A 23725-nucleotide genomic window follows, 5' to 3' on the forward strand; every position below is an offset into this window, starting at 1 on the left:
CAGATTGGGATGCAACAGAGAGATCCAGGCTGGAGACATGTGTGAGGGTCATCAGCAAGGAAGTTGGGGTTCAAGCTACCATATCGGGTGAGAGCTTGTATGGAGTAAGTGTGGACAAAGGAGATGCGTCAGAATCATCAAAAGAGAAAGTGAAGAAAGGAGGTGAAAGAAAGTACATCAAGCCTATGGGAACTCTGTTTCTCTCTTCCTGGTTGGAGCTAGAACTTGCTGTCAGTCCTGGGCATAAATCTGCTCTTTGTCCCCTGGATTAAAAGAACTGTCCCTGCTGATCCCCAAGCTCTGGGGTTGTGCATTGCATAAGCACAGCAGGAGGACTGCCATCACCCCAACTAAGTCTTGGGTTATCCATAGTTAATGATTAGCTGTGCTCTCCATGAAGACTGTGGGGATTCTGGGGATTCCGGGAGCTGTCTGCTCAGGAGGAGGGTGGACCAAGAGATCCGTGGAGAAACTGCCCAAAGGACTTTGCAGGTGAGCACCATTGTCAGTAATGGTGACCTAATCGGTCACTAAATGATCTCTAGATGTCAGGGCTAGGGAGGAGAGTAAAAATCTCCAGGAAAAAGCAATCTGCAACCCTAGGGACCTTGAAAGGGCCAAGTCTTAGTGAGGAGGCAGCACTGGGCAAAGGAAAAGTATCTTTAGCATAGCAAAGAGAAGGACTGGAGTGGCTGGGAGAAGGACAGACAAAGGGGGTGAGAATTGTATAGTAGTCAGGGAAGGAAGCCTGCCTGAGGAGGTGAGGCCAGAAGAATGAGCAAGAGACACCCATGGAAAGAGAGAGGAACCAGAAGGTACAAAGGTAACAAATATGACCACCTAGGAGCTGGTAGAATATCTTTACATGTTTGTGTAGAAAATAGGAGAGGAGACACAAATGTTCAGAGACCTGAACATTCTGGCTCCTGCTGCCTAGACAATGAAGGATGGATCCAGCCATTGGTGGTTTAGATCACCACCTGAGAGACTAATGGATCATAGAGAATTGCTTATTGTTAATAAGTAGGATAAATAACAGATCCTTTACACTATTAATAAAGTTTTTTTTATTGCTTTGAGGTACGCCTGGAAAAAAGGAGCTATCTCAGTCAAGATTCAGTTGAAGGAAATAGATGCTACCTGTATTAGTCAGTATTTACTGTAGTAAAAAACATCCAGGAGCTTATATTCAATACATATTATTTTGCATGGGCTTGTGTGTTAGCTGTAGCTGTTAGGTTTCAGTTCAGCTCTACATGCGCTATCATCCAGATATGCTACTGGGATATGCTATTCTTATAATAGAAAACAGAAATGCAAGAGTTCCTGACCAGCTGCACAGTCTCATCTACTCACATCTCATTGACCAAAGCACATCCCATGAATAAGCCAAAGTCAATGAGAGGTAGATACAATCTCTTTCCCAGCATGCACTGTGCAAGTCATATAAAAATGAATGGGGACATGAAATCCTACTGTAGGGAACAGGCAATTGTTGGGGAAAAAATTCATTCTACCACACCACACTATTTTAAACACAGAGGTATTTATTGCATGAAATTAGGTGTTTATAGAATTATCAGATGGGTTAAAGAGGCAGGATTTGGACTGGGCATTGTGCTTTTGGAGAATGGCACACCAGAGGGAAACAGAACTGAATGCTGAGTGCCAATTTACTCATAACCAACATAAAATCTTTTCTGGAAGAAGCCTGTAAGGTTGTGATGAATCTCATTAAGCAGCTGACCTAGAGCAGTCTATGCCAGAAAGATTCACCACTGTGACCTTTTTGCTTCACAGGTGTGACCATGTATTGGCTGCGGAAACTCCAGGGGCTCTGTATCCTATGGAGGACCCAGATCTCTAGTCGTACTGTCCGCCTACATACCAAGCAATTGGCATCCCTGCAGTGGGGTCACCAGGAGGTCCCTCCCAAGTTTAACTTTGCTAGTGATGTGATCGATCACTGGGCTAGCATGGAGAAGGTAATGGGGTAGAAAAAGGGCACAAAACTGAACAAAGTTCGTTGATTCATCTACTCATTCCATAAATATTCATTGAGTACTTATATGTCAAGTACTATGATGAGCTATGAATAATTTGTCCATTTTACATGAAGGCAGCATAAGTAGGAGCAAGAGAGTATGGGGTTGGCAGAAAAGAGCTCCCGGGGGCTGGTACCAGGTAGATCAATCTGGAACACATCCCCACCTTGGCCCGAGTAGATCAATCTGGAACACATCCCCACCCTGCCCCGGACAGCCAACACACAGTTTGCCAGTACATACATGATCTGTTGTAACCTCCCAGGGTAAAACAGGAGAAGGGGGCTGTCATCATAGAGAAAGTAGATTTGAGTTTAGTAAGACAAAATCAGCACTGACCAAAGGTTGAGTCAGTCTTCTCAGAAAAGTATGGGTTCTTGTCATTAGGGGTGTGTAAGCAGGGTGGCCAATAGGCAGAGATTGTTCAAAGGGCTCCATCACGAGATATCAGAGAAACAAAGCAATGTGGAAATTTTTGTTTCCTTTCCCTCCCTGGACTTCTAGAATTCCACCCCATTCGTTGCCAATCCTGCTACTGCCTTCACCTGACATTCTGTGCACTTTTCTGTAGCATGGAAGATGAATTCCTGGCTAGTATATGGGAAGAGGTGGAACATGGCACTCAAAGGGAGTCATACCATGATGTTGGCTTGAGGTCCCATGACATAGCCTTGATGTGCAGATCACAAATGCTGGACCTCTAGAGGAAGATGGCCCATGGTGCAGGGAACGCTGAAAAAATTAGTAGTAATAAGTCAACATTTTTTTTCCTTTTCATTTGTTTATGTATATTTTTATTGGAGTTCAATTTGCCAATATATAACAACCAATGCTCATCCCATCATATGCCCCCCTCAGTGCCCGACACCCAGTCAACCCATCCCCCCACCCACCTACCCGACCCCTACGCCGTGGTCATTTCCCAGATTTAAGAGTATCTCACGTTTTGTTGCACTCTCTGACTTTTCCCACTCATTTTCTCTCCTTCCCCTATAATCCCTTTCACTATTTTTTATGTTCTCTGTATGAGTGAAACCGTATAATGATTATCCTTCTCCGATTGACTTACTTCACTCAGCAAAATACATTCCAGTTCCATCCATGTTGAAGCAAATGGTGGGTATTCCTTGTTTCTAATGGCTGAGTAATATTCCATTGTATATAGAGACCACATCTTCTTTATCCATTCATCTTTCGATGGACACCGAGGCTCCCTCCACAGTTTGGCTATTGTGGACATTGCTGCTAGAAACACTGGGGTGCTGGTGTCTCAGTTTTTCACTGCATCTGTATCTTTGGGGTAAATCCCCAGCAGGGCAATTGCTGCGTGGTAGGGCAGATCTATTTTTAACTCTTTGAGGAACCTCCACACAGTTTTCCAGAGTGGCTGCACCAGTTCACATTCCCACCAACAGTGCAAGAGGGTTCCCCTTTCTCCACATCCTCTCCAACATTTGTGGTTTCTTGCCTTGTTAATTTTCCCCATTTTCACTGGTGTGAGGTGGTATCTCATTGTGGTTTGGATTTGTATTTCCCTGATGGCCAGTGATGCGGAGCATTTTCTCATGTGCGTGTTGGCCATGTCTATGTCTTCCTCTGTGAGATTTCTGTTCATGTCTTTTGCCCATTTCATGATTGGATTGTTTGTTTCTTGGGTGTTGAGTTTAATAAGTTTAATAAGTTTAATATGTTCTTTATAGATCTTGGAAACTAGCCCTTTATCTGATATGTCATTTGCAAATATTACCACAAAAATTACCACAGTCTTTGGCATAAATGTTAATTTATCTGATATGAGGATGGCTACCCCAGCTTTCTTTTGAGGACCATTTGTTCTTTTTAAAAATTTTTATTGGAGTTCAATTTGCCAACATATAGCGTAACACCCAGTGCTTATCCTGCCAAGTGCCCCCCTCAGTGCCCATCACCAGGTCACCCCCACCCCCTGCCCTCCTCCCTTTCACCCACCTCTTGTTCATTTCCCAGTGTTAGAAGTCTCTCATGTTCTGTCTCCCTTTCTGATATTTCCCACTGTTCTTTTCTCCTTTCCCCTTTATTCCCTTTCACTATTTTTTATATTCCCCCAAATGAATGAGACCATATAATGTTTGTCCTTCTCTGATTGATTTATTTCACTCAGTATAATACTCTTTTGAGGACCATTTGAGTGGTAAATGGTTCTCCAACCTTTCATTTTCAGGATGGAGATGTCCTTGATCTAAAATGAGTCTCTTGGGATCCCTGGGTGGCGCAGCGGTTTAGCGCCTGCCTTTGGCCCAGGGCACGATCCTGGAGACCCGGGATCGAATCCCACGTCGGGCTCCCGGTGCATGGAGCCTGCTTCTCCCTCTGCCTGTGTCTCTGCCTCTCTCTCTCTCTCTCTCTCTCTCTCTGTGACTATCATAAATAAATAAAAATTTAAAAAAAAATAAAATAAAATGAGTCTCTTGTAGACAGCAAGTAGATGGATCTTTCTTTTTTATCCAGTTTGAAACCCTGCATCTTTTGATGGGATCATTTAGTCCATTCACATTCACAGTTACTATTCAAAGAGGAATAAAGGGGAAAAGAGAGAAATGAGTGAAAATATCAGTGAGGGTGACAGAACATGAGAGATACCTAACTCTAGGAGATGAACAAGGGGTAGTGGAAAGGAAGGTGGGCAGGGGGTTGGGGTGACTGGGTGACAGGCACTGAGGGGGGCACTTGACAGGATGAGCACTGGGTTATATGCTATATGTTGGCAAATTGAACTCCAATAAAAAAAGAATATCACTACTTAAGTATGCTTAATTTAATTAAGTCATATATCAAGGGTGTGAGGCCAGGGTATATTTTAAATTATTGTGGATTTAAAAAGTGGCAAATGACAGTTAAGCTTATAGAGGCAGGATGAGTAGGATTTTTCCTATTAAATTTTCATAAGTTTGGGAGCTTTTGTGAATAATTAGGTCAATAAGTAGTGGTGAGAAAGCCAACAAGTTCAGTTTTATGCCACCATTCACCCACATCAGACTTCTAATTATGATTCATCCCATGGACATGTATGGGTAATACCCTGCAAAACTTGCCCTGAAAGTTAAGTGTAAGTATATTCTCAGTTTATAATTATAGCAGTGTTACCTCTTTGTGCTTATGGAGCATGAAATCATGTAACTTTGGGTTTTTTTTAATGTAACTCCCCCTCCCCCAAAAAAGATATGAATTTAGTTTAATCATAATACCTATTCAGTCCCTGTTTTTGTGGATTATTTCTTTGGGCTTCCTCTTTCTCTTTCAGGGTCCCTTTTAATATTTTTTGCAGAGCTGATTTGCTCGTCACATATTCTTTCAGTTTCTCCCTATCTTGGAAGCTCTTTATCTCTCCGTCTATTCTGAATGAGAGCTTTGCTGGATAAAGTATTCTTGGCTGCAGGTTCTTCTCATTTAGGACCCTGAATATATCCTGCCAGCCCTTTCTGGCCTGCCAGGTCTCTGTGGAGAGGTCTGCTGTTAATCTAATATTTCTCCCCATATAAGTTAGGGATCTCTAGTCTCTCATTGCTTTATGGATTTTCTCTTTATCTTTGGAATTTGCAAGTTTCACTATTATATGTTGAGGTGTTGAACGGTTTTACTGATTCTGGGCAGAGGGGGGGGGGAGACTCTCTATCTCCTGAATCTGAATGCCTGTTTCCCTCCCCAAATTAGGGAAATTCTCAGCTATGATTTGTTCAAATATGCTTTCTGTCCCTCTGTCCCTCTCTGCATTTTCCCAATTATACGTAGATTCTTTCTTTTGAAGCTATCATTTATTTCCCTTAACCTTTCCTCATGGTGTCTCAGAATTGTTTTTCTCCTTTTTCCTCAGCTTCCTTCCTTGCAATCTACTTGACTTCTATGCCACTCACTCTTTCTTCCACCTCATTAACCCTCGTGGTTAGAACCTCCAGTTTGGATTGCATCTCATTTCATTGATTTTTTTATTTCAGCCTGATTAGATCTAAATTCTGCAGTCATGAAGTCTCTAGAATCCTTTATGCTTTTTTCCAGAACCATCAGTAGCTTTATAATTGTGCTTCTGAATTGGCTTTCTGACATCAAATTGTAATCCATATTCTTAATTCTGTGACAGTAGTACTGTTTCTGCTTTCTTTTGTGGTGAATTCTTCCTTCTAGTCATTTTGTTCAGTGAGGAGTGGTCTATGAGTGGGCTGAGTCTAGAATATCAACCACAGCCTAAGCACATGTATTACCCTAAGCAAATTTCACCTTAGATGATTCTGATGAGGTCAGAGACCAGAAAATGAAAACAAAGATCAGAAAGAAATATAACAAAAGGACCACTAAAGTGAAAAACAAATTTTAAAGCAAAGTAGTAAAATATACAAGGCCAAGAATCCCAAAGAAAAAGAAAAAAAAAAAGAAGATAAAAAAGCAAAAGTAAAGAGGGAAAAAAAGAGAAGAAAGAAAAAAGGGTGGGGAACTGGGAGATGGTGAAGAAGTTGTGGTGGAGGGAGAATGTAGTCTACCTGAGGGATTCTCGAAGGTTATCTCTTGGTTTGGAGTGTATTACATTCTGTGGGTTAGAAGAGGCTCTGTCCCAAATTTATATAAACCAGCAATACGGTAGAAATCCCCAACATTGACCACCAAAAGATAAATGAGACAAAAGAGGGGGGCAGAATGGGAATGAAGAGAGAATATAATCTCACAGAATGAACCAGTATGGTATATCACTTGGTGCTGGGTGCATGCTGGTTATGTTTTAGAAGGCATTAACTTTTGCCATTGTAGAACAAAATGAGGCAGAAAAAACAAAACACACACACACACACACACACACACACACAAATCTCCTTTCTCTCCCCAAATTGAATTGATTATGTTGAAGGGAATCTAGTAGTGGAAAATATATCTAGGACGTGTAATTGTAGAAATATGAAAGTCAAAAAGACAGAAACTTAAAAATGAAGAGGTGGTAAAATATTGTAGTTAAGGTGGGAAAAGAGAAAATATATTGAAAATTTTTAGTCTGATATAAAAATGAGTTGTACTGGTAAAAGGAGGGTCAGGGAGGGTGCCCTCTAGTTCTATATACTAAATCCCTTGACTTTCCCGGGACCTTTCCAGCACTGCTTGGTCAAGAACTTGCTCTTCCCCTGTTCTTCCAGCAGTTCTCCTGGGGGAGGGGACTGCTGTGCTGATTCTCAGGTGTGTGTACCTGGGGGAGATGCCCCCCTTCTGGTGCTGGGCTCAGTGGGAGCTGTTTATCCTGTGAGGCCCCTGCTCTCTGGTGGCCCCGCCTCTCCCAGGCACATGGTGAAATAAGGAGGAGCAACGACAGTGGCGGCAGCCAGGTCTCCACCTCTGGAGTCCGCCCCCTACAGTAACTAATGCAGTCTCCCAGTCCGCACTGGCCTAGAAGCTCCCGGGCTGGTGGGGGGCCTTGATCTGCACAGCTTGGGGGCGCCCAGCAGGAGAGTCCTCACTGTCCTGTGCCTTCCCCATCTCCGCCTGTCCTGGGGGGTGAGGAATCGTGGGCTGTGTCCCCCAGCTCCCTGGAATCCAGGACCCTGCGCTGCTGGAAAAGCGCTTTTGGGGCCCGCATCTCCCGAAGGCATCAGAGCGCAGACCCCTCCATCCAGAGCAGCCCGCCTAACCAATGGACTTCTCCCAGATGCCCCGCCAGGTGCACTCCAGCCCTTTACCAAGATCAGCCCATGGTTTGTGGTGCGCGCTCCCCTGGGCGCACTTCCTCTATTAGCGACTCTGGTAAACTGGAGGCTTCACTGCCCCCCTGTGATTCTGCCCAATTTCCCTGCTGAGCACTTTTCCTTCTGGGAAGAATCGGTGTGGATTTTTAAGTTCCTGCTTCTCCGGGGCTGGGCTTTCCTGTCCCAGAGGCTCTCACTACCTGGCCTTAGCTGGGCATCTCGCAGTGCCCTTCACCCACTTGATTCTTCTTTATTTTATTTTTTTCCGCCCTCCTACCTTGCTAGACGTGAAAACCCTTCTCTCTGTAACGTTCCAGCTGTTCTCTCTTTAAATATCAGGCCGAATTCGTAGGTGTTCAGGATGTTTTGAAAGTTATCTAGGTAAGTTGGTGGGACCAGGTGAGTTGAGGACCCTACTCCTCTGCCATCGTGCCCTGCCCCCTAAGTCAACATTTTAAAATTGAAATTTTTCAGATAAAAATTTAGGTTTCTGGCTTTTCTTTAAAAGTTATATCTCCTTAGAATAATGAAGAAGGTCTTTGCTACCATGATTCAGAATTCTGAATCCATAAAAGAAATGATTTAATAAATTAGCTACATAAATATAAAAAAACCACTACATTGACAAGCAATACCATAAATCAAATAAATGAATGACAATCAGGGGAAGATATTCAACTCCTATGACACCATAAGAGTTAATATTCCCAACACAAAAAGAGCTCCTAGAAATCAAAATAAAGAGATACAACCAAATGTACAAGTGGGCAAGGTGTATGAATGGACAGTTTACAGAAAAGTGAATCCAGGGGTGCCTGGCTGGCTCAGTTGGTAGAGCATGTGACTTTTGATCTTGGGGTTGTGAGTTCAAGCCCCATATTGGGCATAGAGATTAATTTAAAAATAAAATCTTTATAAAAAATGTGAACTCAAATGGCCCTTAAATATAAGAAAAAATAATTAACCCCACTCATAATAAGAGTGATATAAAATTTTACTGAAATAATATTTTTACCTACCATTTAGTTAAATACAGAAATTTGAAAATATGCTCTGTTGACAGGACTATGAGAAAAATGACACTTTTACACCTTACTTGTCAAAGTCCAAAATGATGCAACTATGAGGAATTTTGAAATATCTAACACAATTACTATTAAATTTTATCTTTGACTTTGTAGTTCTGACCTCAAACTATGGTATGGAATCCCATAGGATACCTGAGATTCTTTCAGGGTAATCTGTGAAATCAAAACTATTTCAGAACAAAGCTAAGATAAATTGGAATCCTTGTGCATTACCAGTGGGTTTGTAAAATGGTATGGTTTCCATGTAAAACAGTGGGGCAGCTCCTCAAGAAGACAGATCATACCATGCCTATGTTCTCACCACAACACTGTGAAACTTGAATTCAACCACGAGAAAAAAAATGGGAAAGACCACAAATACATGGATGTTAAACAATATGCTACTAAACAATGAATGGGTCAACCAGGAGATCAAAGAAGAAACAAAACAATACATGGAAATGGATGAAAATGAAAAGCAGGGTCTTGAAAAGGTCTTGGAAAGATATTTGTACACCCATGTTCATAGCAGGATTATTCACAATAGCCAAAAGGTAGGGTCAGTAAATGAATGAATTTGTCCATTCAACAGAATGTGGCACATCCATATAATGAAATATTGTTCAGTCTTTTAAAAAATTAAATTTCCATTGTATGCTACAAGGATGAACCTTGAAGATTTTAGGTTAAGTGAAATAAACCAGTCAGAGGACAAAAGTATGGTTCCATTTATATGAGGTTCCTAGAGCAGTCAAATTCATAGAGACAGAAAGTAGAATGCTGGTTGCCAGGGGCTGGAAGGAGGGTGAACTGGGGATTTCTTGTATAATAGGGACAGAGTTTCCATCCAGAAAGATGAGAAAGATGGATGGTGGTGATAATTGCACAGTAATACAAATACACTTATTACCACTGAACAGTACACTTAAAAATGATTGAAATGGTAGATTTTATGGTATGTATATTTGACCATAATTGAAAAACAAAAATATATACGTAAATAGAGGGAGGATAGCAAGCAAATAAATCTAAGATAAATAACATTTGCCTTTTTTGCTGTCATACTCTGACAAGTACACAGTGGTATTTTCCAGAGAATATATACATAGCAGGTGAAAAGAAAGAAAGAAAGTGATAGAAACAGATACCAGAATCCAACTGTCTTCTATTAAGGAAGGTGCTTAAAGTGTTAAAGAGGCTTGAAAAAATGTGAAACAAAGTCACTTTCTTTTGTTTTAGAAAGTACACACTCTTCATTGAAACATATTTGTGGTAAGATATAATGGCTTGTTACTGTTATTTGTAAAAGTACACATTTGTAAAATTTCTCAATTTCTAATATAGTAAATATGGATAGATAAAAGCCATATAAATAAAAGCTCTTTGGAGTGTATAACGGTCCTGAGATAAAAAAGTTTACTAAGCATTGATGTGACAATTCCAAGACAGGATTTATTCTACATGCCTGTGAGCCAGCCCACCCTGATCAGCAGGTGTTCTCTTTCTTCAGGCGGGCAAGCGACCTCCAGGCCCAGCCCTATGGTGGGTGAGTGGTGATGGAAATGAAATAGTGTGGAACTTCAGCCAACTGAGTGAACTCAGCCAGCAGGCAGCCAATGTCCTTTCAGGGGCATGTAGCCTGCAGCGTGGGGACCGTGTGATGATGGTGCTGCCCCGAGTGCCTGAGTGGTGGCTAGTGACCCTGGGCTGCATGCGAGCAGGTTGGTAAATGACCACCTGGCCTGATTACTATTTCCCTGGTGAAGCTGATGGCAAAGAAATTCCACCACCTGCCCCTCCCAAAAGATGCCCCCTCTACTTAGCATGCTGTCTCTCCTCATATGGAAATACCACCCTTCTTCCAATTATTTAAGTAAACTGCACCAAGCACTGTGCTAGAGATTGCTAATACAGTAAACAAAACATGGAATATAAATTCATGGGGCTTAAAGAGATTTGGAGAGAGATAACTTTAAACTATTAATTGCACACATAATTATTTAATCACAATTTTGATAAGCGGCACAAGAATTTCATAAGAAGCTATTAGAAGAAAAAAGTTGGCAAACTATGACCTATAGACCAAATCTGGTCTGCAGCTTGTTTTTGCAAATAGAGGGTTGTTTTTTTTTAACACAGCCATGTCCTGTTTATGTATTGTCTGTAGCTGATTTTGCCCTACAATGGAAGATTGAGTGGTTAGGACAGAGAGCATCTGGCCCACAAGGCCTAAAATACCTACTGTTCGGCTCTTTGCAGAAAAATTTTGCCAACCACTATTATAAAATCTGAGGGGGCCACTGAAGTCTCAGTGGAGTGATATTTGGGCTAGGATCTGAAGGATAAGTGGGATTCAGCCAGAAGAAGATGCGGAGAGGAATGCCCCAAGCAGAGAGAACAGCACAGAGAGGAAGAAACCTTGCAAGTTATGCAAAAAACTTAAAGGGTATCTGCGTGTTTAGAGGCAGCAAGGATAAAGTAGTGGCAAGTGACCCTGGAAAGATGGGCAGTGTCCTGGGGGCCATGGTGAGGGGTTTGCATCCTTATCTAGTGAGGAATGGAAAAGCATGGATGGATTGAGTGACATGATCATACTTTGTTCCTTAGGGGTCACCCTGGATGGTGCATATTGATAGGATGAAGGAGGGCAAGAGCAGGTGTGGGAAACCCAGACAGGAAATAAGGAATGATGATGGCTTCAACCTTGGATAGGGTTTTGGAGATGGAGGTAATTGGATGGATTTAAGAGGTAATTAGGAGGAAACTGAGAACACCATTTTTTGATGAATGGCATATGATAGAGGAATAAAGCCAGAGAGATGGGGAAGTCATAGATACTCTGGTACTGGGTGGGTGACGTGGGCTTCACTGAAGTGAGAACCACAGGGAAAAGTAGGTATGGGGCTGTCAGGGTAAGATGGAAGGTTCAGTTTGGTAACTATTGAGTTATGGGGTATCCATGTGGTTTTCAAGAAGGGATGAGAAGTTCCAGTTATAACATAACATCCGGAGAATGTAATGTACAGCATGGGAACTGTATTGTGTATTCGAAAGTCGCTAAGAGAGTAGTTTTTTAAATAATAAATTTATTTTTATTGGTGTTCAATTTGCCAACATACAGAATAACACCCAGTAATCATCCCGTCAAGTGACCCCTCAGCGCCCATCACCCATTCACCCCCACCCCCCGCCCTCCTCCCCTTCCACCACCCCTAGTTCGTTTCCCAGCATTAGGAGTCTTCATGTTCTGTCTCCCTTTCTGATATTTCCCACCCATTTCTTCTCCCTTCCCTTCTATTCCCTTTCACTATCATTTATATTCCCCAAATGAATAAGACCATATAATGGTTGTCCTTCTCCAGTGCAATTGCTGGGTCGTAGGGCAGGTCTATTTTTAACTCAGTGTAAGAGGGTTCCCTTTTCTCTGCATCCTCTCCAACATTTGTGGTTTCCTGCCTTGTTAATTTTCCCCATAAGAGAGTAGATCTTAAAAGTTGTTGTCGCCAGAAAAAAAAAATGTAATTATGTGTGGTGATAGATGTTAACTTAGAATGGTAATCATTTCATTAATATATCCATATATCAATTATATCAAATTATTATTATGGTACCCCTAAACTAGTACACTGTTATATTTCAATTATATCTCAATCAAAAATATGTATGAGAAAAAGAAAAGGGATGGGAAGTGAGAAGTTGCATTGAAGGGCACAACATCTGAGATGGAGCCAGTAATTCAATAATCATCAACCTTTAGATATGAAAGAGAGGAGGTGTAAGCAAGAGTCACAGAAACTCCTCTACAACCTACCCTCATTCTCACCCTACCCATCCTGGCCTCCCTCACACATAACAGGTATTCTCATCAATAAGGTGGAAGATGTAAGTATGATCAAGACGTAGGAGTAATCAGAGGAAGTAGAAACAACTGTAGGCCTTTGAGGCCCCACAAGGAAGATGATGCACTAAGAGATTATGGGAAGGAGAAGTCAGTGAGGGAGAGGTTATTCTGTGTCCCTGACTCAACATGGCCATCATGCTGGAGATACACCAGAGATGGTTAACAGATCTGCAATATGGATCCTGAAGTGTTAAGAATGGGAAGAAAGTGAACCAGGGGTAAAAGCTGTTCCATCAGGAGGAACGTGTGAAATCAGCTCTGTGAATGGTGAACTGTAAGTCTAGTTATTGTCCAAAGAATAAACAAAATTACCTGAGTCTCATCAAGATAGGTAACAAAAACAGAAAACCAAGAGCTGTCTTCCCCAAGAAAATTCAGTGGGTTCCAGGTTTTGGAGAAGTAAGCAGGCCCTAGAACAGGACCTGCATTGCAGGATAGAGAAATTTCAAGTGCCTTTCCTTAGTTTAATTACTGTGTGAAAGTCTTTTGAAACAGGAAACTCCTTTAGAGCATTGTGTGTGTACGTGTGTGTGTTGCATATCGGGCAACTCAGTTTCTGTAATCCTGGTAGACCCCTTATAGTTCTAACACCCCCGGAAATATGTGTTCAAATCTCTCTGACCTTGGATGCCTTGTTATTGATATCACCCATTGGTCACCCCTTCTCCAACCTCTCTTTCCCCATTTGTTCCCCACTGGTTGTTTACATCAGGCTTTCCTAGGGCAGAAAATAACCCTCCTTTCCAGTTCTCTCTAAGACATTTGGCTTCTCTAGGCCTCGTCTTCATTCCCGGGACTATCCAAATGAGAACCAAGGACATTCTCTATAGACTGCAGGTGTCTAAAGCCAGGGCCATCATGGCTGGGGATGAAGTGGCCCAGTTAGTGGACACCATAGCCTCTGACTGCCCTTCTCTGAAAACGAAGCTTCTGGTGTCTGAGAAAAGCCGAGATGGGTGGCTAGACTTTAGGACACTACTACGGTGAGTATTTATATGTCTCAGCCTGTGTTTTCACCAAAGGTAGAAACTGAACTTATGAGCAGGTGCTTTATTTGGGAGGTCCAGGGAACAGACCATGGGACTGGGGAGTGTGAAGCCGTGAAGAAGGAAAAGCTAATTTAAGAGTTTATTATCAAGTCACTGCATGGGATAAGTGGGCTTGATCTGCAGGAACCTCACAGAATGCCTCCCAGGATTATCCAATGAAGGGCTGACAAAAATTGAGCCATTAGCACCTAACCCCATTGGTAGAGAGTTGTACAGGGGATGGGGGTATCATCCCACATGCATGCATACAGAGCAGGCCTGGAGTCTCATGCCATGATGGCAACACAGAAATCCTAGGGCACAAAGTGAATCACCCATAGTCCACACCAGAAGCACTACCAAGTGGATTGAAATGTTCAGCGCTGTTTACTGCAAACCTGGCAGGAATCAGAGGTGAGGCCAATAGCATATGAGGTAAAATAGAAAGGAGGCTGATATACTGAATATCCTCTCTCACCCTCTGCATATCTCAGCTAGGTTTCTAAAGCAGAGAACTCTGAGTCCTTCCAACAGCGTATGGCAAGCTTGGCTGGAAGAATGAGTTTCCCTGTTACATGTCTGGACTCCCTCCATTAGAGACATAGATCTTAGGAAACCCTTAGGGAGAACAAAAGCTTTTTCTAACATCATTATTTTAACGATAACTGTCAGAGAAGGAGACAGCATACAACCAGCTTTTAATGACTTGAAATTGGGACACTAGAGGAGAGGGAGGTCAAGGGAACAGAAGAGGTTGTATTGCAAAAGCTAAAACTAAATGAGCACCTACTATTTACCTGGTATCATGCAAGGGCTCCTAACAACAATCAGATTAACATTTATTGAGTTTTTGCTGAATAACACATTTTCTTTGTGTTAGAGTTAGTTTTCTCAGTAACTCTATGAGATGGGTATTATTGATGATATTTCACAGATATAGAAAGTGAAACTCAGAGAAGTGAAATAGTCCAAAGTCACATAGTTAAAGTGCCACATTTCAGTGGCATTTGAGTCCAAGTGTGACTGACTCAGAATCCCTTGATCTTAACCATTCATAAGCACACCTTCTGAAGTGCGTTGGCTGACTTGCCCTTGCCAGTATGGGGGAATGTGAGAAGAGATGAGTTGCCAGGACATATGGTGTCCAGAGAGCATCTGAGAATGTGACAATCTGTGTCTTTGTCAGAGAAGCATCTACCACTCATTGCTGTGTAGAGACTGGAAGCCAAGAAGCAGCTGCCATCTACTTCACCAGTGGGACTACTGGCCTTCCCAAGATGGCAGAACATTCCCACTCAAGCCTGGGCATGAAGGCCAAAATGGATATTGGGTAAGAGAAAACCTTTCTCTCTACAGAGAACTACAGGGCTTGAGAATTAACCAAGCTCAAATACAGTTCTCTTTGAATGGGCTACCATCTGGTGCTTCTGAGAAAGACAGTCGAGAAGTGGGGCAAGAGGGAGCATAACTTAGCAAGCTGAGTATCTAGTGACCTTTGGTGGGACATTTTTGTTTTGGATAACTTGATATCTCCAAGTACTCAGTGCTTTGAGTACTTTAAGCCATATGTCTAATGGGATTACCACAGGGTATATGCATTTCCCCCCTCCAGTCCAATCTATATCTTGTTCTTGGAATGCTGGTTTCGTTTTGATGCCACCCACATTCCAGGAGGGCATTTTGGATATCAGCATCAAATTACTTTTCAAATCTGTTGAGGTAGAAGCTATAATTGGATTATAGTATACCCTTGAGTAATACAAGGGTTAGGGGCATTGGCCCCTGTGTAGCTGAAAATCCAGGGATAACTTTTGACTGCTCCAAAACTTTTTTTTTAATAATAAATTTATTTTTTATTGGTGTTCAATTTGCTAACATACAGAATAACACCCAGTGTTCATCCTGCCAAGTGCTCCCCTCAGTGCCCGCCAACCAGTCACCCCCACCCCCCGCCCTCCTCCCCTTCCACCACCCCTAGTTCATTTCCCAGAGTTAGGAGTCCAAAACTTAACTACTAATAGGCTACTGTTGACCAGAAGCCTTATTAATAACATAAATAGTAAACATATTTTGTATGTTATATGCATTATATACTCTATTCTTACAATAAAGTAAGCATGAGAAACGAACATTTTATTAAGAAAGTCATAAGGTAGAGAAAATACATTTACACTATTGTACATGTACTCTATTGAAAAAAATCTGCATGTAAGTGGACCCATGCAGTTGAAACCCACACTGTTCAAGCGTCAACTGTAATGAGGTGATGTGAGATTCTATAATTCAAAATTACCTTTTGCTATATATCAACCTCATCAAAGGAATCAGAAAATATTGTGCCAAGGTTGTCATGCAATAATACTAAGAGATATTCAGAGTCTTCTTTTCTTTTTTCAGGATATCCTGCTTATCATGTTAAGTCTATTATTAGAACTGGAAAAATATTTTAATGCAAAAAAAAAATCTCAAAAACTTAAATGTCCCATGTATGAACCTGTAGTGCCAGAAGATTAAATTAGTTAATAGAAGAGCTATAGTAAAAATGCAGTTTCCAAAAGGTGGAGTGATAAATCACTTAAATGTAAGATATTAAATTTCCACCCCTCACCTCAAAATTTGGTCCCAATAGGACACAATTTCCCCTACAGAGCTGAAAATATTAATCATCTTCAGTAAGAGACTGTGATGATTCCCAGGCACAGGGAAGTTCTTTGTGTCTAGCCTGAATCATTTTGCTCTAAGACAGGGCTAACAACTTTTATTCTGGTCTGAAGAGAGAGACACATTTCATCCTGTATAATACCTTCCACTGTGATAGGCAATTCATGATTCTTTAAGAAAACCAAAGGTCTATCTGGCCAAACTTGAACTTAGCAAGGCCACTTTTTTTAGAATATTCACTTCTATGTCTTTTGTTAGTAAACATTTTCTGGGTAGTTACCTCATGCCCCAAATTACTAAGTTCTGGGGATAAAATGAGAATGAGACCTAGTATCTGTTAAGTCAAGTCTACTGGGATCACACCTTCTGAATACTCGCTTCTTCTTGAAATAGGGGTGTGTGGATAGAACAAATCCCCTTCTCCCTGCCTCCTTATAGTTATGCACAGTGCTACAAATACACAAACACACACACACAGACAGACACTTAGATATCCATACACTTATGCAAACACACCTTCCCCTCCCCCCACCACACACTCATTCTCCACCTATCCCATCATGCACTCATGTATATACAAATGTATTTCTTCTATATTCTCAGTGTATGGACAGACATGCAGCCTTCTGACATAATATGGGTCATATCAGACACAGCTTGGATATTGAATATCTTGGCTTCATTTCTGGAACCTTGGGCAGTAGGAGCATGCTCATTTATCCATCTCTTGCCAAAGTTTGACCCAGTCATCATTCTAAAGGTAAGATAGGATCCAGTTTGCACCAGATGGTCAGAAGAAGTTCAAGGTTTGCACATTCCAATTTATTATGGTTTCTTTCAACTCGGCATTTTTTTTTACTAAGTCTTGCCACATGGATGGACAGTATTCAGTAAGTGAGATGGAAAGGTCCCTGCCCTCATTGAGCTCCTGATCCAAGAAAGCAGAGAGACCCATACACAGATAAAAGAAATATGTTTAGGAGGCAGTCATCATAGGCCATTCATTACCCAAAACATATTTAATGGGCTCTTGCTTTTTGGTGTTGAATATTAGGTAGAGTTTTTCCTATGGAAATTCATGGGTCAGCCATTAAATAATATTTATATATTATATGACCCTGTACCATCAAAGCCATGGAAATGGGTTTATTTTGCTTGCAAAGTCATACACTATGTTAGATTCTACTTGTGATGGAGAATTGGACCCTTGATGTTCTGAGGCCTTCGGGTCTCTGAAGTGATTAATGGCTCACTCAGATTTCTGTTTGGCCAGCAATAGAGACCCTGGGAGCAAACTGAGACATGGGTGGCATACTTAAAGATCAAAGGTCAAGCATGGTCTAGGTTCTCTCAAGAGATTCTTTACAGATGGTTCCATTACTCTCTATTTTAAACAAATTTAAACAGTAACTGCCTCCTTCTGAAAGGATTTGAAGTGGCTTGTGTTAAGTGTCAAAAATAGAAAACAGATGTAAAGTTGTAAAGCATATTAGGAAAATATAGGATGGGGATTTCAGTGGGTTGAGAGGGTGGAATTAAGAAAAGTAAGGAGAAGTATAGCAAATAAGTAGCTGATTGCATGTTGGGCTTCCTGCAAGGCAAAACAATAAGGAAAATGAGAAAATTTTCATCACTTATACCAGTTCATCAAGAACACTCAGAGGAAATAACTGTGTGAGGTGCTAATGTTAGTATTTTTTTCTAGACATTTTTGCCTGAACCACTCTGTAATAAAGTATGTGTGAAGCAAAACATGGGATGGAGTTGGTGTTACATAACAGTTAAAAGTACAGGCCAGTAATGCTGGTTCCACTCACTGCTGGTTGTATGACCTTGGGCAAATTACTTAATTAAACCTCCTAGTTTTCCCTTCTTAAAATGGGACTGATAATACATACTCCATGAGGTTATTGTGAGAATTCAATGAGATAGCACAGGGGCTGGCAAGTATTCAGTTCTAGCTATTTTTAGTAACATTTCTACTGAATTGTCTATAGGCACTTATAATTTTTCTTTTTTAAAAAAATATTTATTTACTTTAGATAGAGAGCATGAGAAGGGGGAGGGGAGAGGGAGAGGGAGAGGGAGAGGGAGAGGGAGAGAGAATCCTCAACCAGATTCCTTGTTGAGCATAGAGCCCAACAAGAGGCTAGATTATGACCCAGGCCAAAACCAAGAGTTGGCCGCTTGACTGACTAAGCCGCCAAGGCACCCCAGTGCTTTTAACTTTTCAAAACACTTTTCTACCTGAATTATGTCCCAAAAATATCTTCAGGAAAATAGGGCTGGAATTCATCTGTTAACAAAGCTAGTCCTGGAAGGTTAAGTAACTTAACCAAGACAATATGTCTGATTTGCAACAGTAACTGAGCTCCTTCCCTTGGTGACTAGGGGTTTACATAATTCTAGAGGTGTGTTAATGGGGGCTGGTCATTAAATTGGCAGGAATAGTGAGCCAGAATTTGACAAAAATATTCCAAATTAGTCCTGGACCCTTCCTTTAAAATGATAGGTGGTTATTTTTCTATTATTTTTGACTTAAGAATTTGGTCTGAAATAGAATAAAGAAAGTAAGATTTCCAGAGCCCAACTACAGGACCCATGCTTGCAACCACTATGCATGCTGGTAAGTTCTGTACCTAACCTGGTGCTTAGTGTCAGTCGGCTCTCTCCCTCCAGGTGCTGTCCAGCTACCCAATCAACAACTTTGTAGGAGCACCCATCATTTACCAGATGTTGATACAACAGGATTTTCCTAGGTGATGAGGCTTTGGGGGTTGGTAAGAGCCTGTGGGTTTATTGGCCCATCCTCCTGTGTCCACCACATACACATATGCTCATCTCTCTGACTTGTTAAGCATGGGTTGCCCTGTGAAGCCTACCTCATCATTAAAGTACCTAGAATCCTCTCTAGGCCTGGACAGAGTTGGTTCTAGGGAGGCTCAGGGTGAATATTTACCTCTCTTCTCTCCTTCAGCTACAAGTTCCCACATCTACAGAACTGCTACAGTGGAGGGGACGCTCTCCTTCCAGACATTTTGGAGAACTGGAGGGCCCGGACAGGATTGGACATCCGAGAATTGTATGGCCAGACTGAAACGGTACCTACTCCTAGGGGAACCATGTGCTGGTGAACCTGGTGGGTTTCCAAAGGCTCTATGATAATAAAAATATGAGCCACTACTTATCATGCACTTATTCAATAAATATTTATTTTGCAACTACTATGGAATAGGTACTGTTTTAGCATCAACAAAGCAGCCAAAGCTCCTACTGTCCTGGACATTACATTCCAGTGGAAATGGGGGTGTTGAGACATAAACTAATAGATATATAACATGGCAGACAGTGAGACATTTTATGGAAAAAAGTAAAGCAGGTGAGATGGGGTGAGATAGGCTGAGGAACTGGTATTTCAAATATGGATATCAGGGAAGTCCTCTTTAATGAGGTAACATTTCAGCAGAGACCTGAATTTATCAAGCATGTTATCCTCTGTACTAAGCTGCTCAGACTAAAGTGAGGAATGGGGAGAAGAACCCGCTAAGACCCCCACCTTACCTGCTGAGATGTCTTCTTGGAACTCTTGGGCCCCTTGAGCATGAGGTGAATTCATATTGCTCTGTACCACACCGTTTATCAAAAAAACCCTGAGGCATAGTTTCCCCAGCAACTTTTCCAATGCCTCTTGTGACTCTCAGTACCTCTGGCCTCCTCCTCTCCACTCTTTTATCCCACACCCCTCTGTGGCTAATAGGTTTCCCTGGCAGGATTCCTGAGATAGCTTGTGGAAGAGAGTGATATGATGTAGAAGAACTTTGCAAATGTGGGTGAGGACAATGGCTATGTGGCAAGGACTTCCAGCTGAAATGTTTAGGGAATGTTCCTTTCAATACCAGAATCTCTGTCGGATTCATTTTAGGATTCAAGCAGAGCTAGCTCTCTTATGAGAGGTAATTTAATCCCATACTGTTTTAAAGGATTTTTGTTGTCCATCATCCTTATTATAGTATAGTTCCCTCTAAATAGATTATGATGTGGCTGGCAGTTCCTTTTCCCTGGGGAGGGATCAGTCAGATTGCTTTCCCAACAATGTAGTGCAACCCCTGAGGATGGGGGTTCCAGTCAAGGGTTGGGGGAGGAACCAAGAAAAGGGACAGAGGGAGCTACCAAAGAAAAGGCCACTTCATGACTGTGTTAGGATCTGCTCTGTTCTACTAAATCTTTGTTTTTTTCTGTGACCACATGACTCCTCCTGAGGTTTGCCAATCCATCTACCACTTTCTGCAGGGAATAACTTGCAGAGTTTCCAAGAACATGAAAATCAAACCTGGTTACCTGGGAACTGCTATTCCTCATTACGATGTGCAGGTTTGTTAGGGGCTCTAAGAAGGGAGGGAAAAATAGGGAATGCACTAATTTTTCAGTAATTTATTTATTACATTGTTCACTGAGGAAAAATAATTGAAATTAAACATATTTAAATCATATTTAAAAAGGAAGAGTAACAATGAAAAGAAGGAAGGGGGATCCCTGGGTGGCGCAGCGGTTTAGCGCCTGCCTTTGGCCCAGGGCGCAATCCTGGAGACCCGGGATTGAATCCCACGTCGGGCTCCCGGTGCATGGAGCCTGCTTCTCCCTCTGCCTGTGTCTCTGCCTCTCTCTCTCTCTCTGTGTGTGACTATCATAAATAATAAATAAAAATTAAAAAAAAAAAAGAAAAGAAGGAAGGGAGGGAAGAAGAAAGAAAGGGAGGAAGGGAGAAAGGAAAGACAAAAGAAAATTAATCATATTTATATAATCCAGAGAAAACCACTTTGAATAGCAAATTAAGTAACTAGCTATTTACATAAATATACACACTTTTTAAAAAAATAAGAGTCAGTCTTGACATATCATTTTTTTAAAGGGAAGCATTTTTATCCAGTTCAAATGTAGATATTTTTTGTCAAAGCTAGCAAAAATATGCACTCTGATACAAATATATTTGCTAGATACTACTTATCTATAAAACTTAAAATTCACTCATAAGTTTAAAATAGACTTTAATATCATTTTGTAACTCACTTTTATCCTTGAGCAAACTTGAGTGACCATCTTTCCAGGTCAAATAATATCTACTTATAGCATGGGTTTTAATGACTACCTAGTAGTAGATAGTATGGTTCCACTACTCTTTATGCCTTTCGTTGGTCAATGGATGATTTCCAAAATTTTCACTAGTAAAAACATTAAACAAGGTGCTTTACCTAAAATTTTGCTCTTTTCCCTTATTATTTCTTTGGGCTAAATTCCAAGAAATAGAATTTGTGTCTATGGTTACATGCATAGATATATGTATCTAAAATGTATAACAACTTACACTCTATTCAGTGTTATTTGTAATTGCCTACTTCTCCCTCCCCCTGACTATGATCATAAGTTTTAAATTTTAAATCCAATTATCCAACATATAGTAGTACAACATTAGTTTCAGGTATAGATTTCAATAATCATCAATTGTGTATGACACTCGGTGTGTAATCATTTCTTAAAGATTTTGTTTATTTATTTATTTATTTATGAAAGAGACAGAGCATCAGTAGGGGAGAGGGAGGAGAAAAGGAGAGGGGAAAGCAGGCTCTCCGCTGAGCAGGAAGCCCGACATGAGGCTCCATCCCAGGAACCTGGGATCATGAACTGAGCTGAAGGCATATGCTTAACTGACTGAGACACCCAGGTGCCCTGATAATCATTTTTAATATCCTTTTAAAAATATTTTTCTTCATTCTCATATAATCCTGTGACATAAGCTGTTATTATCTCTGTCATACAAATGAAGGCAGTGAAACATAGAACTTAGGCAGCTCAAAGTCAAGTAGTAAAGAGCCATAATTTGAGTTTTGATCTGTCTGATGTCCAAGTTCATGGCCTACAAAGATCATGGGAAGCTATTCTATTTACTAAGCTCCCACAGACAGGAGGTTCTCTTCCCAAGGTCATCTGGTGCAGTCTCAATAAGGGGGTTTACCTCAACCATCCCAGGTAGATGGATTAGAGGTTGGGATGTAAAATTCTTTGCTCCTCTTTGTTTCTGGTTCTTGTTTTCAATCACCACTAGAGCAAGAGGGTCTTCCATCAGACCAGATCAGCTCTTCCATGGTGCTGCTCCAGCCACATAGAATCTACTTTCTATCTGCTTCCTCCTTCAGGTCTTGGATGACAAGGGCAATGTCTTGCCCCCTGGCATCGAGGGAGACATTGGCATCAGAGTAAAGCCTATCAGGCCTATAGGCATCTTCTCTGGTTATGTGGTGAGGAACCAACTCCTCCCCTCTGTTCTCTATGAAGATAGTGGACTCTGAGAGGGATGGGGGGGGCAAAGTTATGTACCTCCCAAGAGGTAAACCATGACAGGACATGGGACAGGTCCAGTGTCCAAGAATAGGAACTTTGCGGAGAGAAAAAAAACTGGGTATTCACCCCTGCCATCCTTAACCTACCCCAAATTCTATTCTTGAAAAATTATCTTTCTCCTATTACCCTTTTCCACCCCCCAAAAATGTTCCATGTCAAAAAGTTGATTATCCCCAAACTACATAAAGCAGTACTCTCCCAAGGCAACCCTGCCCCTCTCCAAGTATCTGTCCCCCATTGATATACTTTAGAGCCATCCTAGACATGACACTGAGACCTTACCATATAGATGGAAACTTCCCTATCTTCAGACTTTGGAACATTAGAAATAGATGATCCTCAAGCCTGACTGGCTTGCTATACAGATGAGGATGGATAGTGAAGTCAGAGATTACAAGAGTCAACCAAGACCACTGCTATTGAAAAAAATGGGCAGAGGAGACCTCAAACACACACCTTCTGATACCAAGATGATGAAATAATCACTTAAATAAATCCAATGCTAATAGTTGCTGCCATTTATTGTGTGCTCACTACAACATAATGCCCAAGAGCATAGGTGAATAAATGAATCAATAGTATCCATCAGACTGGACCCTGGAGAGTAGTTAAGAGACACTAAGTACAATAATTGAAATAAAAGGGAAAGTTCCAGGTCCATCTGAGGGCTGAGGGCAAGACCATCATGTGTAGTTGTTCAATCTACAAATCTGTTCGTGCCAGCCCTGGGGCAGAGGATTTAGGCTTTGCAGTTATAGTGACTATGGCTCTCTGTGGTCACCAGGACAGTCCTGAGAAGACAGCAGCCAGCATTCGAGGGGATTTTTGGATACTTGGAGATCGGGCAATCAAGGATCAAGACGGCTATTTCCGGTTCATAGGCCGGTCAGATGATATCATTAACTCCAGTGGGTGAGCTTTGTTTCTGGGC

The 23725-nt window shown here is 41.4% G+C and overlaps 1 protein-coding gene and 1 non-coding gene across 5 annotated transcripts in view; both read left to right on the top strand.

The window, feature by feature from the left end:
* The first annotated feature begins 335 nt into the window (after positions 1 to 335).
* The window catches only part of LOC144319086 (acyl-coenzyme A synthetase ACSM2A, mitochondrial-like), a 29395-nt gene continuing 6005 nt past the window's right edge, over positions 336 to 23725 (top strand). The window contains exons 1-11 of one of the 4 annotated variants that reach the window (XM_077906825.1): positions 336 to 492; positions 1801 to 1985; positions 10319 to 10529; positions 13485 to 13692; positions 14924 to 15067; positions 17002 to 17158; positions 19078 to 19157; positions 19376 to 19499; positions 20689 to 20769; positions 22590 to 22691; positions 23579 to 23706. In XM_077906825.1, coding sequence (XP_077762951.1) covers positions 1809 to 1985; positions 10319 to 10529; positions 13485 to 13692; positions 14924 to 15067; positions 17002 to 17158; positions 19078 to 19157; positions 19376 to 19499; positions 20689 to 20769; positions 22590 to 22691; positions 23579 to 23706 — 1412 coding nt within the window. In that variant the 5' untranslated portion in view covers positions 336 to 492; positions 1801 to 1808. Of the gene's footprint in view, positions 493 to 544; positions 824 to 1800; positions 1986 to 10318; positions 10530 to 13484; positions 13693 to 14923; positions 15068 to 17001; positions 17159 to 19077; positions 19158 to 19375; positions 19500 to 20688; positions 20770 to 22589; positions 22692 to 23578; positions 23707 to 23725 lie in introns of those variants that run through there. The other 3 variants (XM_077906824.1, XM_077906823.1, XM_077906826.1) reach the window with 3 other exon arrangements.
* Positions 8555 to 8627, top strand: TRNAK-UUU (transfer RNA lysine (anticodon UUU)). Its single transcript has one exon. It is a non-coding gene; the product is annotated as a tRNA-Lys (tRNA).

The sequence above is a fragment of the Canis aureus genome, chromosome 8, assembly GCF_053574225.1.
Source record: "Canis aureus isolate CA01 chromosome 8, VMU_Caureus_v.1.0, whole genome shotgun sequence".
Lineage (NCBI taxonomy): Eukaryota > Metazoa > Chordata > Mammalia > Carnivora > Canidae > Canis > Canis aureus.